Below are 13,840 nucleotides of genomic sequence, written 5' to 3'. Positions count from 1 at the left end.
GAATTCTCTTCTTTAAATATGACAGGACCTCACATACTCATACCTGATTATCATCTCCTTGATTGAAATACCTAATTTCTCCTTCAAATAAGTTGATATTCCAAGAGATTGACATACTTTTGCCACACACAAATATATATACATATACATATACATATACATATACATATACATATACATATACATATACATATACATATATAATATATATATATATATATATCTTTGGTTCATTTCTAAAAAAATAAATAAGCGAACAAACAATGTTTTTCACTCATTTGTTTATTTTTAATAGTTGTGTGAAGAACAGATCATTTTTACATGATATTTATAGAGTAATATTGAAAATTCAAAGAGTTCACAAACTTTTAAGCACCACTGTACATGCAACACACACACACACACACACACACACACAGAAAGAGATTCCCACGGAGTTAAAGTCCTAGATAGTAAGAAGGCAAACATTTCTCTCACAAAAAGAAAACTCACTTTTGTCCTGAACAAGAGAGCTCGAAAGAATCGTACATTTGTTCAGGACAAAACCTGAATAGCTCTTTGTTATACCAAGTTAAAAGCATATCCTCCTTTCAGAAAAATAGCTCAGGACCCACCAAAAAAAAAATAAATGTGTTCAAGTTCTGGCCCATTAATGCGTTTTGATTATTTTGAGGAAAAAGCTATTAATTTAAAATTGTTTTTGTTAGTCAATAAAAACTTGTATGCCTAATGTTCATTTGAGGAAAAACACAGTTTTTAGATTTTTTTTAAAAAAACAGATCTTGGTATTGCTTGGCATTGTAATAATATTTTGTTTTTGAACTTCACACTTGGCACCCTGAAAAATGTGTGCATTGCCAAATTCCTGAAAAAAATGACTAAAATACAACCCAGTTATAATTGCATGGGTACCCAGCACAAGAGTAGAAAGCTTTAAAATGTTATTCCTGGTGCAGAAATGATAAACTCAGAAAGAAAAGAAGCACAGACTACACTCCTCTGTGGTAGCAAATGATACTCTCTTAGAAAAGCTTAAAATACACAACAGTTGCCAAGGTACAACAGATTTGCTTCCACCAGAAGAGAGGAAGAAAAGGATGAACAGATGTTATTTTCATAATGTTAAACATAATGAACTGGACAGCTATCACTCAGTCCATGATTAATTATCTTTCCATCAAGACTGGAGTTTTATTCTTGAAATAATAAAAAATCTATCCAATAGATATGTGCATACATTTTAGTAAAATAGAAGTGTAAGTTCTATAGTCTATCTAGAACAGTATGTTTTGCTCTACTGCTGTGTATATTATTTATAGACAAGCACATTGCACATTTGTGATTGTGAGCTGGTAAACAAGAATATTTACTTATATGCTCTTGCTTATCTACTTTGCTTTCAAGTGAGAAAAATAGAAAATATTGTAAGGCAGGTAGGAAGTGGCAAACGTTTAAGAGCATGAAAAGATTATAAAATGATATCATGGGAGAGATGATTTACGCAAAATATCTTTACATACCATGACCTTCTTATGATCCAGAAACTCAAGGCCAAAATAATCACCTTCAACAAGATTCAGATGGTTGCAGACTGCATCCAATAAAACCTTTCCTGGAGCTCTTTGCTGTATTGAAAAACAAAGATTATACATTATATGCAAAAATGAAAAACCTACATTAAAAATCCATTTCAAATTCAAGTTATTTTGTCTTCTCACATATACACGAGCAGATAACAAAACCATGTTTTCCTGTGTACAATCTATTTTTAGTGAATGTCAAGGTACCGAAGGCTCTATGGTGTCTCTGCTTTACTATACAATACAATATAATACAATGAGTTAGTTGAAAAGTGGATAGGAAGGCACTGAGTAAACTAGCTGCATGCTCTTCAATTTAATTCGTCAGCTGCCAAGTAGCTATTTTCCCTTTAAGAAATAGGAGGAAAAGGGACAACTGATTTCTAGATTTGAAATTTACACAACACAACACAACACACACACACACGCACACGCACACGATACTTGGGTCAAGATCAAAACACAGGAATTGGAAGCATTCACCAAATATATCAACTCTATGGACATCAAATTCACAAATGAAGGTGTTAAGAAAAATAGTCTAGCCTTCCTGGACATTGCAATATACATTAAGGAAGACAGAAGCACATTAAAGAAGACAGAAAATATCGAGGTCTACAGAAAACTCATACACATAGCTCAATTTTTACATTTTGATTCTCACCACCCACTGGAGAACAAAATGGCAGTATTCGGAATCCTATACCACCAAGCTGAAAACCTACATTTCCATTTCTGATACGTCTGTTGACAATGTAATTGTAAACTGCCCTATATAAACCCTGAAGCATCAGTGCTGACATTGAGGCTTTCAGGATTTACCATAAAAGCCTATGTAAATTTGTTCAGACGTAATTCCCGGTATTTAGTTCTGATTATTGTCCTGCAATTTGCTTTTCATCTGCACCCTCCAGCATTCCTCATTCCCTCCCTTCTCTTTAACACCTTCTTGGAATAAGGATTTTCATTCTTCTTTCATTGCACATCACATTTTTAGACTCTATTACAGTACTTTCAATGTTTGACTCACCCTAAAAAAATTCCGGATCAATAAACAAATGCTCTACTACTCTAGACAGGGCTGTATGTGCTACATTCTTTAATGTGAACTTTTAATAAAGAAAGGATTGAGACAGAGAAAAAAAATTCTAATGTTGATATAACACATGACCTTCAGTTTTTTATCATCTGTTTCAAGTAAAAGATTTCTAAATGAAAATATATCATAAAGTTGATCAAATTGAACTACCAATAAACACATTTAATATTCTAGAAGATTTTAAACAACTAAAGTAATTTAACCAACTAAAAGGTAGGTTTTGTAAGCAAAGTTTTTCATAGCTATTGAATCCTCCTCCTCCTCTCTCTCTCTCTGTCATTTTCATTGAGCTTCCACACTTTTAATTACAATATTGATTGCTATTTGTGAATATATAAATGGATTATGGGGGGAATTTCATGCATACTATACACTAGTAAAAAAAATGAAATGCACAGAGTAAGCCATATGAATGGGTTGTTATATGAAATAGTCCCTCTATAAGGGAGATGGATGGCTTCAAACTTTCATAAATAAATAAATACAATATGACTTAATTTCAGATTCTCAAAGATATGTATAATACTATCATTTGTCATGTGCCAAAGGTATGTATAATACTATCATTTGTCATGCGCCAAAGATCATTTCCACACACGAAGGTCTAACTGTTGATTTATTGCTACTCATGCTTACGCAGAGGAATTTTCTCAACTAAAGGTTAGCACCTGCTAGGAGTACTAAGGGTCAACGGAACTGACTTAGTCCTTTTGTGGCTCTGCGGAGATCCTATGCTGATCCCTCTTTTAACTCCACCCCCAGTTTCTGTCAGTCCTTCCCCTAATCATTAGCATAATTAGCATAATAAATAATTTTGAAAACTTAGGCGCCTGATATGCAAAGGCCAAATCTACTTCAAAGTTTTGGATCTAATTTACTTCTCTCCATCTACCCACCAGTTGCTAAACAATAAGGAGAAGGAGTAGCAATATGAGTCTTATAATTAAGGCCATTACTCATCTGTGCATATTCAAAAGCATCCTTTCTAACTTGGAAATGGCAAAGGAATTTCCTCAGGTCAATAACTGACTGATAAGATTTAAATTGAAAGATTTAAAAAAATGACACTCATGTATTCCTAGGAGCTTCAGATTATTAAGGAAGAGGCCTAAAAGATTCACTATCATCAGCCAATTCTTATCATTCCAACAGGAAGGAAACAAAGGTCTCTGCTGGTGTGTTTGCACATACAAAAGCAGGGTTTGACCCCGACTTATTTGACCATGAATGCCTTTGACTGAAAAGATAGAAAAGGAATCACCTGAATACTTTCTTGAAAAATTGTCAAATGAAGCTTGCCACTCATGAATGGTACTAGCATTAAAAGGAGTGGGTGGAGGGGTGTTCATTTTGTTGTTGCCCATTACAGGAAATGGGGCATTGGATTTACCTGACACGCCCTTTCTCATGACGGTGAAAATGGCAGTCAGGATGATGGGGTTGACCTGTCTGTCAAGCTCGTAAGGACTGAGTCTGCAACTGTTTAAGCCCCGCCTCTTCCTCTTGGGCTCCAGTTTTTGGCGAAGGGACTATTGCAGACTGACGTGTCTTTCTGAAAGTAAAAAGTTAGTGATTGCCCTCCCCCCCACCGGTGGCTAGAGCAGGCCCATATAGGGAGGGGCTGACTGCCGTTTTCACAGTTGTGAGAAAGGGCATGTCAGGTAAGTCCAACGCCCCATTCTCCACTCCGGTGAGAAACGGCAGTCAGGATGATGGGACATACCAAAGCTCGTTGTCTAGTCGGGTGGGAAAATGCCAGCCGTCGTCCTACTATGCCTCCAGGACACGTTGTAACACCCTCCAGCCGAATGCTGCGTCTGATGAGGCGTATGCATCTAGTTTGTAATGATGAATGAAGGGCGTAGGAGTGGTCCATGTTGCAGCCCTGCAGACCTCGTGCAATGGGGCTTGAGTAGACCAGGCTGCCGAAGTTGCAGCGTTTCGAGTTGAGTATGCAGTAATATTGGAAGGTCTAGGCAGGCATTGAGTATCATAGGCTGATGCGATAGTCGATTTGATCCATCTACCTATTGTAGGGCCTGAGACCCTGAGACCCAAGGATGCAGGAAGGAAAGATACAAAGAGAGCTGCTGTCTTTCTAATAGTTGAAGTGTGTTGTAGGTAAATCTTGATAGCCCAGCGGACATCCAATGTGTGCCATAGAGCTTCAAGATGGTGAGATGGATTTGGACAAAAATTAGGAAGGACAAGATCCTGCAACCAGTGGAATAGGGTATTAATCTTGGGCATGAAAGTAGGATCTAAGCGTAAGACGACCCTGTCTGGGTGGAAAATGCAGAGGTCCTGGCGTATAGACAGGGCCGCTATCTCTGAAATACGACGAGCCGAAGTGATGGCTACCAGAAAACACACCTTCAGAGTTAGGAATCTGAGGGAAACATCCCAAAGAAGATCAAATGGAGGCTTTGTCAAGGCCAAGAGAACCTTATTGAGATCCAAAGAAGGATAACTGTGGACCGTAGGAGGGTGAAGATTGGAAGCTCCCTAAGAAATCTGCGAATGACTGGGTGAGAGGCCAAAGAATCGCATTTGGTGCAGGTGAGAACAGAAGATATGGCTGCCACCTGCCTTCGGAGAGTATTGGATGATAAACCTGAAGTTAGGCCCTCCTGTAGAAACCCGATGATGTGAGGAATTTCTGCTTGCGTGGGAGTAACCTCTCCCTACGACACCACCAAACAAAACTCCTCCAAGTAGTCTGGTAGATACGAATGGTTGAGGAACAACGAGATGCCTGGATAGTAGGAATAGCCTCGGGAGGAATGTTAAATTGAGTTAATATGTCCCGCTCAGCTTCCAAACGGTTAACTGAAACCATTGATGTTCCGGATGAGACAGCGTCCCCTGCAGCAGTTGAATCTTGTTGTCCGGAATTCTCCAGTGTTTGGCAATTGATAGAGCTAGAAGGCCCGCAAACCATGGTCTCCGAGGCGAATGTGGTGCGTCGAGTATTAACTCCGCTTTTTCCTCTATCAATTTGCGAATCACCCTGTGGATAAGTGGTGGTGGAGGGAACACATAAAGAAGACTCGGGGGCCAAGGAGAACATAGAGCATTCACCCCCTCTGCTCTGGGGGAATGGAATCTGGTGAAGAACCGTGGAAGCTGGTGATTGGTCTCTGAAGCGAACAGATCTACTTCCGGGGTACCGAACCGATGAACTATCTCCATGAAAAGATCCTGAGGAAGACTCCATTCTGTTTGGTCTATCCTCTGCCTGCTGAGGGCATCTGCTTGGACGTTGGCCTCTCCTGAGATATGATCCGCTCGAATGGAGAGGAGGTAACGTTCTGCCCATTGGCCTAACCTGAAGGTCTCTCTCATGAGTGATTTTGAGTGAGTCCCTCCCCACTTGTTTAAGTGGGCCTTCGCTGATACATTGTCTGTGAGAATCAGAATATCTTGTCCTGCAACTTGGTTGCTGAAGTGTAGTAGAGCTAGATAAATGGCTCTCGATTCTAACAGATTGATGGGGAGAGTCTGCTCGTGAAGAGACCAAGTGCCCTGAGCCATCCGGTGTCCTAGATGTGCTCCCCATCCCATGAGACTCGCGTCTGTGGTGAGGGTGAGTCTGGTTGGTTCCCTGAACCTGGTACCTTTGGAGATGGCCTCGGTGGTCCACCAGTGAAGAGATACATGTACCAGTGAAGAGATACATGTACCGACTGAGGAAGATGAACCAGTTGCAGTGAAGTGGCTAAGTGTCGTTTCTGGTACGGAAGGAGCATCCATTGAAGATCCCTGCTGTGGAAGCGAGACCAAGGAACAATGCCGAAGGTAGACACCATTTTCCCCAATAGTTGAGAAAGGGATTTAAGAGATACTGAATGATACTGAATGGTTCTTTCTGCCAATTGTTTCAGACTGTCCTGACACTCTTGGGATAGATATACCATGGAGAGATACGTGCCAATCTCCGCCCCCAAATGAAAATGCCTTGTGGAGGGTGAGAAATGGCTTTTTCCCCAATTTATGGAGAACCCATGTGTTTGGAGGACTTCTGTGGTATACGACAGATCAGAACGAGCTGTCAAGGCTGAATTAGAGAGGATGAGAATGTCATCAAGATAAAATTGTATGTGAGTGGGTCTAGAGTGTATGTGGCTAATTAGGGCTCCTAGAACCTTGGAAAACACCCTAGGGGCCGATGACAACCTGAAGGACAAGGCAGTGTATTGGTAATGTTCTCCTTTGTAGGAGAACCTAAGGAATTTCCTATGTTCTTGAGCTATAGGAATATGGAGGTAAGCCTCCGTGAGGTCAATGGAAGATAGGAAATCCCCTGGTCTGATGGACTCCAGAATAGAATGAAGGGACTGCATTTTAAATTTCCGATATAAAACATAACGATTTAGTGATTTTAGATCTAGGATTGCTCTCTAACCCCCCAAGGATTTGCATACCACAAACAGGCGTGAACAGAATCCCTGACCCCGTTGGGGAAGGGGAACCCGCTGAACGGCGTTGATTTGCAACAGATGAAAGATGGCTTCCTCTGTAACTGTTCGGTCATCCCTGTTGCGGGAAATCGGACATGGTAGGAAAAACCTCGGAGGGGAGGAGAGGAATTCTATGAAAAGGCCAAATCGAATTGTATGTCTAACCAAAGCATCAGAAATGGAAAGATCCCATTGATCGGCGAAATGGATAAGCCTGCCGCCAATGGGAAGGGAGGAAAGGGATTTATCTGGATCTGCGAAATCCCTTACCCCTACCACCCCAGAAAGGTTTCTTGGAGGGGTGTTTGGGATTGGATCTGACCTGGCCTCTCCTGGGAGAAGTTCCCTCTGGACTGAAATGGTCTTTGATTTCTGAACTGATAGAAGGAAGAGTCTGATTGACGAAAGGACTGCTGGCGTGAGTATGATGAAGCTCGAGCGTCTGGGCGTCTCGAAAGAGGGAAGGATCTTCCGCTTGTTGCGGGTTTCGATGAGAATAGGATCCAATGACGCTCCAAATAATTTATCTCCTGAGAAGGGAGAAGAAGCTAGCCTCCATTTATTTCTGTTATCCGCTTGCCAATTCTGAAGCCACAATAGTCTGTGGGAAGTGATGAAGGACCCCACTGCCTTGGAGGCAAATCTAGTAGCGCTGAGAGTAGCATCAGAAGATACTCCAGTGCAGCTATAATCTTGTTGAGGTCTTGGTGAGATCTAGTATCAGCAGGTGGGGTTCTAGCTTGCAATTGTTTGAGCCAGATGATGGTGGCTCTGTTGAAGAAAGAAGCAGAAGCTGATGCCTTGACCGACTATGCCGCTGCTTGATGTCCTTTGACTAAGATCTTTTCCGCCCGTTTGTCTTCAGGGCGGAGGGATTCCTTGGGCGGTCCCGTGAGGTAAGTGGATGAAGCCAGAGCTACTATGGGAGTGTCTACTGTGGGAACCTGTAACAGGTTAGACATCTCTGGTGCCATATTATAAAGACGTTTGTCAAAAGAGTTTGGATAAGGGCCGGATCCTGGGGCTACCCATTGGCGCTGCACCACTTCAGTGAAAAGTTTAGGTGCTGGAACCATATCATTAGAAGTAGATGGTTCTGAAAAAAGTGAACCTGAAGGGCCTTCCCCTGCTGGATTACGGTTCTTAGAAGAGGAGGCATCTCCTAAGCCAGTAGAAACCTGTGCCTTGTATAGGAGGGATTTAAATAATTGAGGCTTAAACAGACCTACAAAAAGGATGGCTGGTCAGAATTTAAGCCCTCATCTTCAGAAAGAGCATCGTCTGGGAGAATTCCCTCCTCAAATAAGGAATCATGGTTCGAATGTTCTGGGGAATGATGACCACCTAGTTCAGAAACAGAAAGGTCTGCTCTGTGAAAGGTTTGGTGAGTCTGGACCCCCGCAGAAGAGGGAGCTGCCAGTTGGGGAATACATTGGACTAAGCTAGACTTGATAGCCTCTGCAATGAGAGCTTCAAAGGTGGGTGGTAATTGCATATTGGAAAAATCTCCTGTACCCTGAGGTATAGGTTGAGGATCTGGATTAATGTTAATGCCAGAGACTGGAATAGGAGATGAGATAGCAGGCTGCTGGCTAGTTTGTTGAGACAAGTCTTGAAATAGAGGAGCAGGGTCAATTAGAGGAGTTGAGACTGAATGGTTTGGAGACCAGTTGGGAGGATTATCTCTGGGAGGAGCGACCTCTTGGTCCCTATGGGTGGAAGAAGCAGGACTGCCAGGAATATCCTGAGCTTGCTGCTGTGCTTTAGAAACCACCCTTTCCAGGGCTCTGTGCCTTCTGGCTTCTTCTGTTGTGGGGGCCTGAGAGGGAAGTTTGTCTCCTCTGCCCTTTTTGCTGGTTGTAGCCCCTGATGACCCTTCTAAAGGGTCCTCAATATGGCAGCGTTTAGAAGTAGCCTTTCTGGGTTGGGGCTGTGCTTGATCCGCCATCTTGCCCAGGCAAAAAAGGGCACTCCTTGATATGGTTAAAGGAGTAAAATGGCCAAAACAATCACTATTGAGAGGCTTGTCCTCTATTTAAGAGTATATCAGCCGGAAATGAGGCAGGAGAAATATGGGAATCACTCCGTTTAAGAGAGAACGTCCCCAAAATGGCGCCCAAAACTTTCACGCCAAAATTAACGCTCCTGTGCCAATATGCTGCTCAACGGGCTATGGAGGTTAAAGCCCAGGTAGCTGCCTCGCCCCCCGCACCAAAAGCGACTTACGGCTTTGCAGCGATCCCACGCCGGCTCAGCTCGCTCCTCCGATGCAAGGCAAGCCTCGAAGTCAAGCGGCAGAGGGGAAAAAGAGATCGGAAAGATAAGCGCCGCTCAGCTGTCTGCGCGCGCCTCCGATATCACTCAAAGCTGCTGGAAAGAAGAGTGGAAACCTGCAGCGGCTGACCCCTCCTTGAAAAAGCCAGTAATGTGAGAGACAATGAGGCGCCAAAAACAAGCCTTTAGAAAAGTTGCAGCTTGCCCCAAGGCAAAGATTGCTGCTTTATATGCTGCTAAGTTGCAGCTCAAGCCTGTCCACGGCCTTCAGCGGAATCAGGCATAAGAAGCCCTCCACGCTGGAATGAATCCTCTGAACTTGATACTTGCTTGTAGAAGAGAATTTTTTTTTTAAGAAAACAGAAAGACACATTCGTCCAGCTTGGGACCGAGTCAAAAACTGGAGCTCAAGAGGAAGAGGCGGGGCTTAAACAGTTGCAGACTCGGTCCTTGCAAGCTTGACGGACAGGTCAACCCATCATCCTGACTGCCGTTTCTCACCGGAATGGAGAATAATATGTTTTCCCTCTTTAATAGGTACTCTAGAACTTGGCATCTGAAGACATGCTGCCTCACCTACGTAATGTTAGCAATTCCCTTAACACAGAGATCAATAATAATTCTCATGAAATTCTGCACTAATAGATGAAGTGATATTTATGCATCCTAATTGGAAGGAAATGTGTTCGGTTCCAAGAAGCAATCCGGACAATTTCAATTAACCTATTTTTTTTAACATTTTATTTCCTTCCCCCCAAAAGTGCTGATTTCATAACAAGCATATTTTTTTTAATTTGCATTTATATCCCGCCCTTCTCCGAAGACTCAGGGTGGCTTACACTATGTTAAGCAATATTCAGCTTCAACAAACAACAGGCCATTTTTCTTTTCTTTCCTCGATATTTCCTGACAGTACTGAAAAAAAAAAGTATTCCCCTGGCCTCCAAGCTAGTCAAAAGTACATTACGTTCCTTCTTTCTTTCACTAAACCTAAAACAAGTTTCAGAATGTTTATTAGGAAAACCTGAGGTTGAATTTCATAGTCGTAACTTCAGGGGAATAATATAATAGTGTCATTCAGTTCAGTGTATCTATGCAGCAAACATAGTATAAAGAGGCACAAGAAATTTCCCATTCATTCCTACCCCAAGATATGCATCTTATGGACAAAAATTTGGGTGTTGTTTGCTGTGGGTTTATTTTATAGAGTGTCTATAGCCTGACTAAATGGACATAAATGATTTCTCTTTGGTTAGATCTTAGCCTATCTTTCTCTTGTCTCACTTTCTCTTTTGATTGATTCCACTATGATTACTAGCAGTCACCTAAACAGAGTAATTAAATTATTAGCGGAAGAAACAGAGCACTGACTAAGCAGAGCTAAGGATAAATAAAATAAGATATAGTGGAGATGGCACAGCTGCTGCTGCTAGGCTTATGCTTGTGTTTCTCTCTGTGTGTATATATACAGTAGATTTGTGTATATGTGTACATGTTTGTTTGTTTATTGGTTCCCTTCTCATCTGCTGTAAGAGTATAAATGAAATGTAATGTTTAATATCATGGATATTTCCTGTAAATAACAGCTACGAGAGGGAAGAAATGACACCACATCACATTTTGTACTAACAACAGATTGCTGGGAAAAGGAAAAGGAAGGCCTGCTTTTTCATAGAACCATGGTAGAGGCTACATTAAATATGAAAATAAGTTAGAGATAAGAGCTAACCTCTGACTTCTCCCTTAGGTGCTGATATAAACTCCATTCATCTGCATGCAGTCATTCCACTTTCCACTAATCAGGCTGGTACAGAAGCCTAAATGTCAGAGGAAGTAGCATTTATTACCTCCCTACTCCTCATCCCCCAAAATAACCTGCTGATGACATGAAAGAACCTAACAATGTTTTTTTTCCACAAAATCACAACATACACAATCACAGAATTGTAGTTGTGGGAAAAATGGGAGAAGGGAGTGCTATGCATGTTAGCATGAGCACTTAAAGGAAAAGCAGACTATAATTTCTTCCCACTCTGTTTGAAAATTGAACTATGGATTTTACTGGCAGTTTGAGTCAAAATTTTCAGTTTGTTCCTGAGCAGCTACAAAATACTACTGGAAGGTAAATTTCATAGCAAAAGAGGCACCCGGTAAGAAACAAACTTTAAAACATTCCTATTCTAAACTCAGTTTTAAACTGAAAGTTTCACAGCAACCAATCATCTCTAAAAGCTAAGAAATTAGATGAGAATACAATTCTGCAGAATTTAAACATATGGTTAGTAAACCACAAATTACATACTAAACCTTGACAATAACAACTGGGGTGAAGTCCTAAGCAATAGAACATTTATTAATAGGCAGTTATATTAGGTTTTTCCCACCCCATAAATAAGTAAGTAAGAAAAATTAACTCTTTGGAGTCTCCTGAATTTATGCAGCCAGAAGGACAATCTTTGGAACTCAAGAGGTACACTCAACTTCAAACCTCCTTTTTTTTAAATCTCTGGACTCCCTTTTGAGAACAATGTTTCCTTCCATTATGAAAAAGAAAACAACAAAAAACTAAATCCTAAAATGTGTTTAATATCCTTTTATGCACAAAGCAACTTACTCTGAGGTAGGAGAAAAATATAAAATCCAAGTTCAGAATATGAAAATGTTGCCCAAACCAAAAAATTAGACTGCAGCCTCCTACATTTGACATGAGAGTAAGCACTGTTAAACAGATAACATTATTTTTGAATAAATGTGCAAAGCACAATGTTAGTCTAGTCACATTTCTAAATCACACAATATATTTTCAGTGTTAGATTCTAGTCTTTGTAGGAATACCTATCTGTGAAGAAAACAGAATTAGATGGCAAAGTCAAGATGCAGGATCCTCCTCCCTTCTATGGGAAAGGAGAAAGAGGAGGAGGCAGAATTTGTTTCTAATTATTGTTCTTATATTTCCTGACAATCTTAAGCAGGGGTGGGCTTCAAAAATTTTAGCAAGGGGTTCTCTGCCTGGTTGCTTGGTGGCCGTGGACATGGTGGCCATGGCCTAGTCGGCCTCCTGCACCACAGTGGTGGGGGGGTGTTTTTGTCCTCTCCAGGCTCCAGAGGTTTTTTCAAGCCTCCAGGAGGGCGAAAACAGCCTCCCCAGGCTCTGGAGTCCCTCCAGTGGCTGGAAATGGGCCCAAAGGTGCGGTAGGCCTGTTTTTCATCCTCCTTGAGCCTCCGCACACAACCTGCACTTACTTGCATTTAAAATGGGCCGCCTGGGGACTCCTGAGAGGGCCGGGGTGGGAGGGGCCAGCCAGGAATGGGATTTGGGGGTTCTCTGAATTGCACAGAATCTTAGCTAGAGGTTCTCCTGAACCCCTGTGAAACCCCAGCAGCTCACTAATGATCTTAAGGGACTTCTGTTATAAAACCCTTATGAATACCAGCCTGGATTCTGGCCATTAAACTAATATACCAGTCTATTTTACAGAGAAATTAATCAACATAACTATACTATTGTCGATAAATAACATTTGTACATTCCTCCTCATTCTTCCATCACTAATTCTGAGAAAAGGATAAAGGCTAGTTTTTCTACACAATTTTACCTATCACTTTCATTCATGAAAACAGTATAATAATTAGATATGCTACATTTAATTTTATACAAGAACTCTAGCCACTTCCAGGACCTATCAAATGTAATCATTGTAGCTACATAAATATTCTGTTTATTATAATGTCTTCAATTAGATATTATTTATGAAGTTTTGTTATAATATCCGTATGTACTAATTACAATTTTAATGCAGTGTAAGCATTTGGCATTTGAAGGTAGAATGAAAAAATTCTTCAGAAGATTGAATGGTCAGAAGTAAAAGTTGAAAACTGATTGCACATAGAAGTTTCAGAAATTGTAACTAGTTAATGTAATCATTTGAATTCAACTCCAACTTAATTAAAAGTATTTTTAGGACAAAAGTACTTGTTTTTCTTTTTTACTAACGGAGTTGTTATTTATTTATTTTGGAAAATGTATATAGCCACCTACTCATTCATGGCAACTCTTGGTAGCTTACAGAAAATAAAAACACAATGTAGAAGAAATAAAATAACAAAATAATAAAATAATAGAATAATAACCACCCATCCACCCACTTGGCAACAATACACACTCAAAACAGCCATTTAATGGGCTCTATCCCACTCTGAGTTCCCTAGGCTTACTGGCAAAACCACGCCTTCAGGGCCTTCTGAAAGGGGGTCAGAGTGGGGACTAGCCTAATTTCTGGAGGGATGATGATGCTCCATGAAGGCCCTTCTTCTGGATCCCACCAGATGTAGGGGGATGGGACTCGCAACATTCCTTGCCTCCCCACTCTAATGAGTTAGGTGGATATGACTGGCAAGAGGTAGTCCCTCAGTTATATATAAGGCAG

At 41.1% G+C, this 13,840-nt stretch overlaps 1 protein-coding gene across 7 annotated transcripts in view; it reads right to left on the bottom strand.

Moving 5' to 3' along the window:
- The window catches only part of FARP1 (FERM, ARH/RhoGEF and pleckstrin domain protein 1), a 162,575-nt gene that overhangs the window by 64,178 nt on the left and 84,557 nt on the right, over positions 1 to 13,840 (bottom strand). For all 7 annotated transcript variants that reach the window (XR_009155366.1, XM_058185564.1, XM_058185566.1 and 4 more), the window contains exon 3: positions 1,521 to 1,625. Coding sequence is in view for 6 of the 7 variants with exons in the window: in XM_058185564.1 (XP_058041547.1) it covers positions 1,521 to 1,625 (105 nt within the window). In the remaining variant the exon portion in view is untranslated. The remainder of the gene's footprint in view (positions 1 to 1,520; positions 1,626 to 13,840) is intronic.

Source organism: Ahaetulla prasina, chromosome 5 (genome assembly GCF_028640845.1).
Source record: "Ahaetulla prasina isolate Xishuangbanna chromosome 5, ASM2864084v1, whole genome shotgun sequence".
NCBI lineage: Eukaryota > Metazoa > Chordata > Lepidosauria > Squamata > Colubridae > Ahaetulla > Ahaetulla prasina.
Note: the sequence above shows the minus strand (reverse complement) of the source record. Positions and strands in the feature narration are given on the sequence as shown.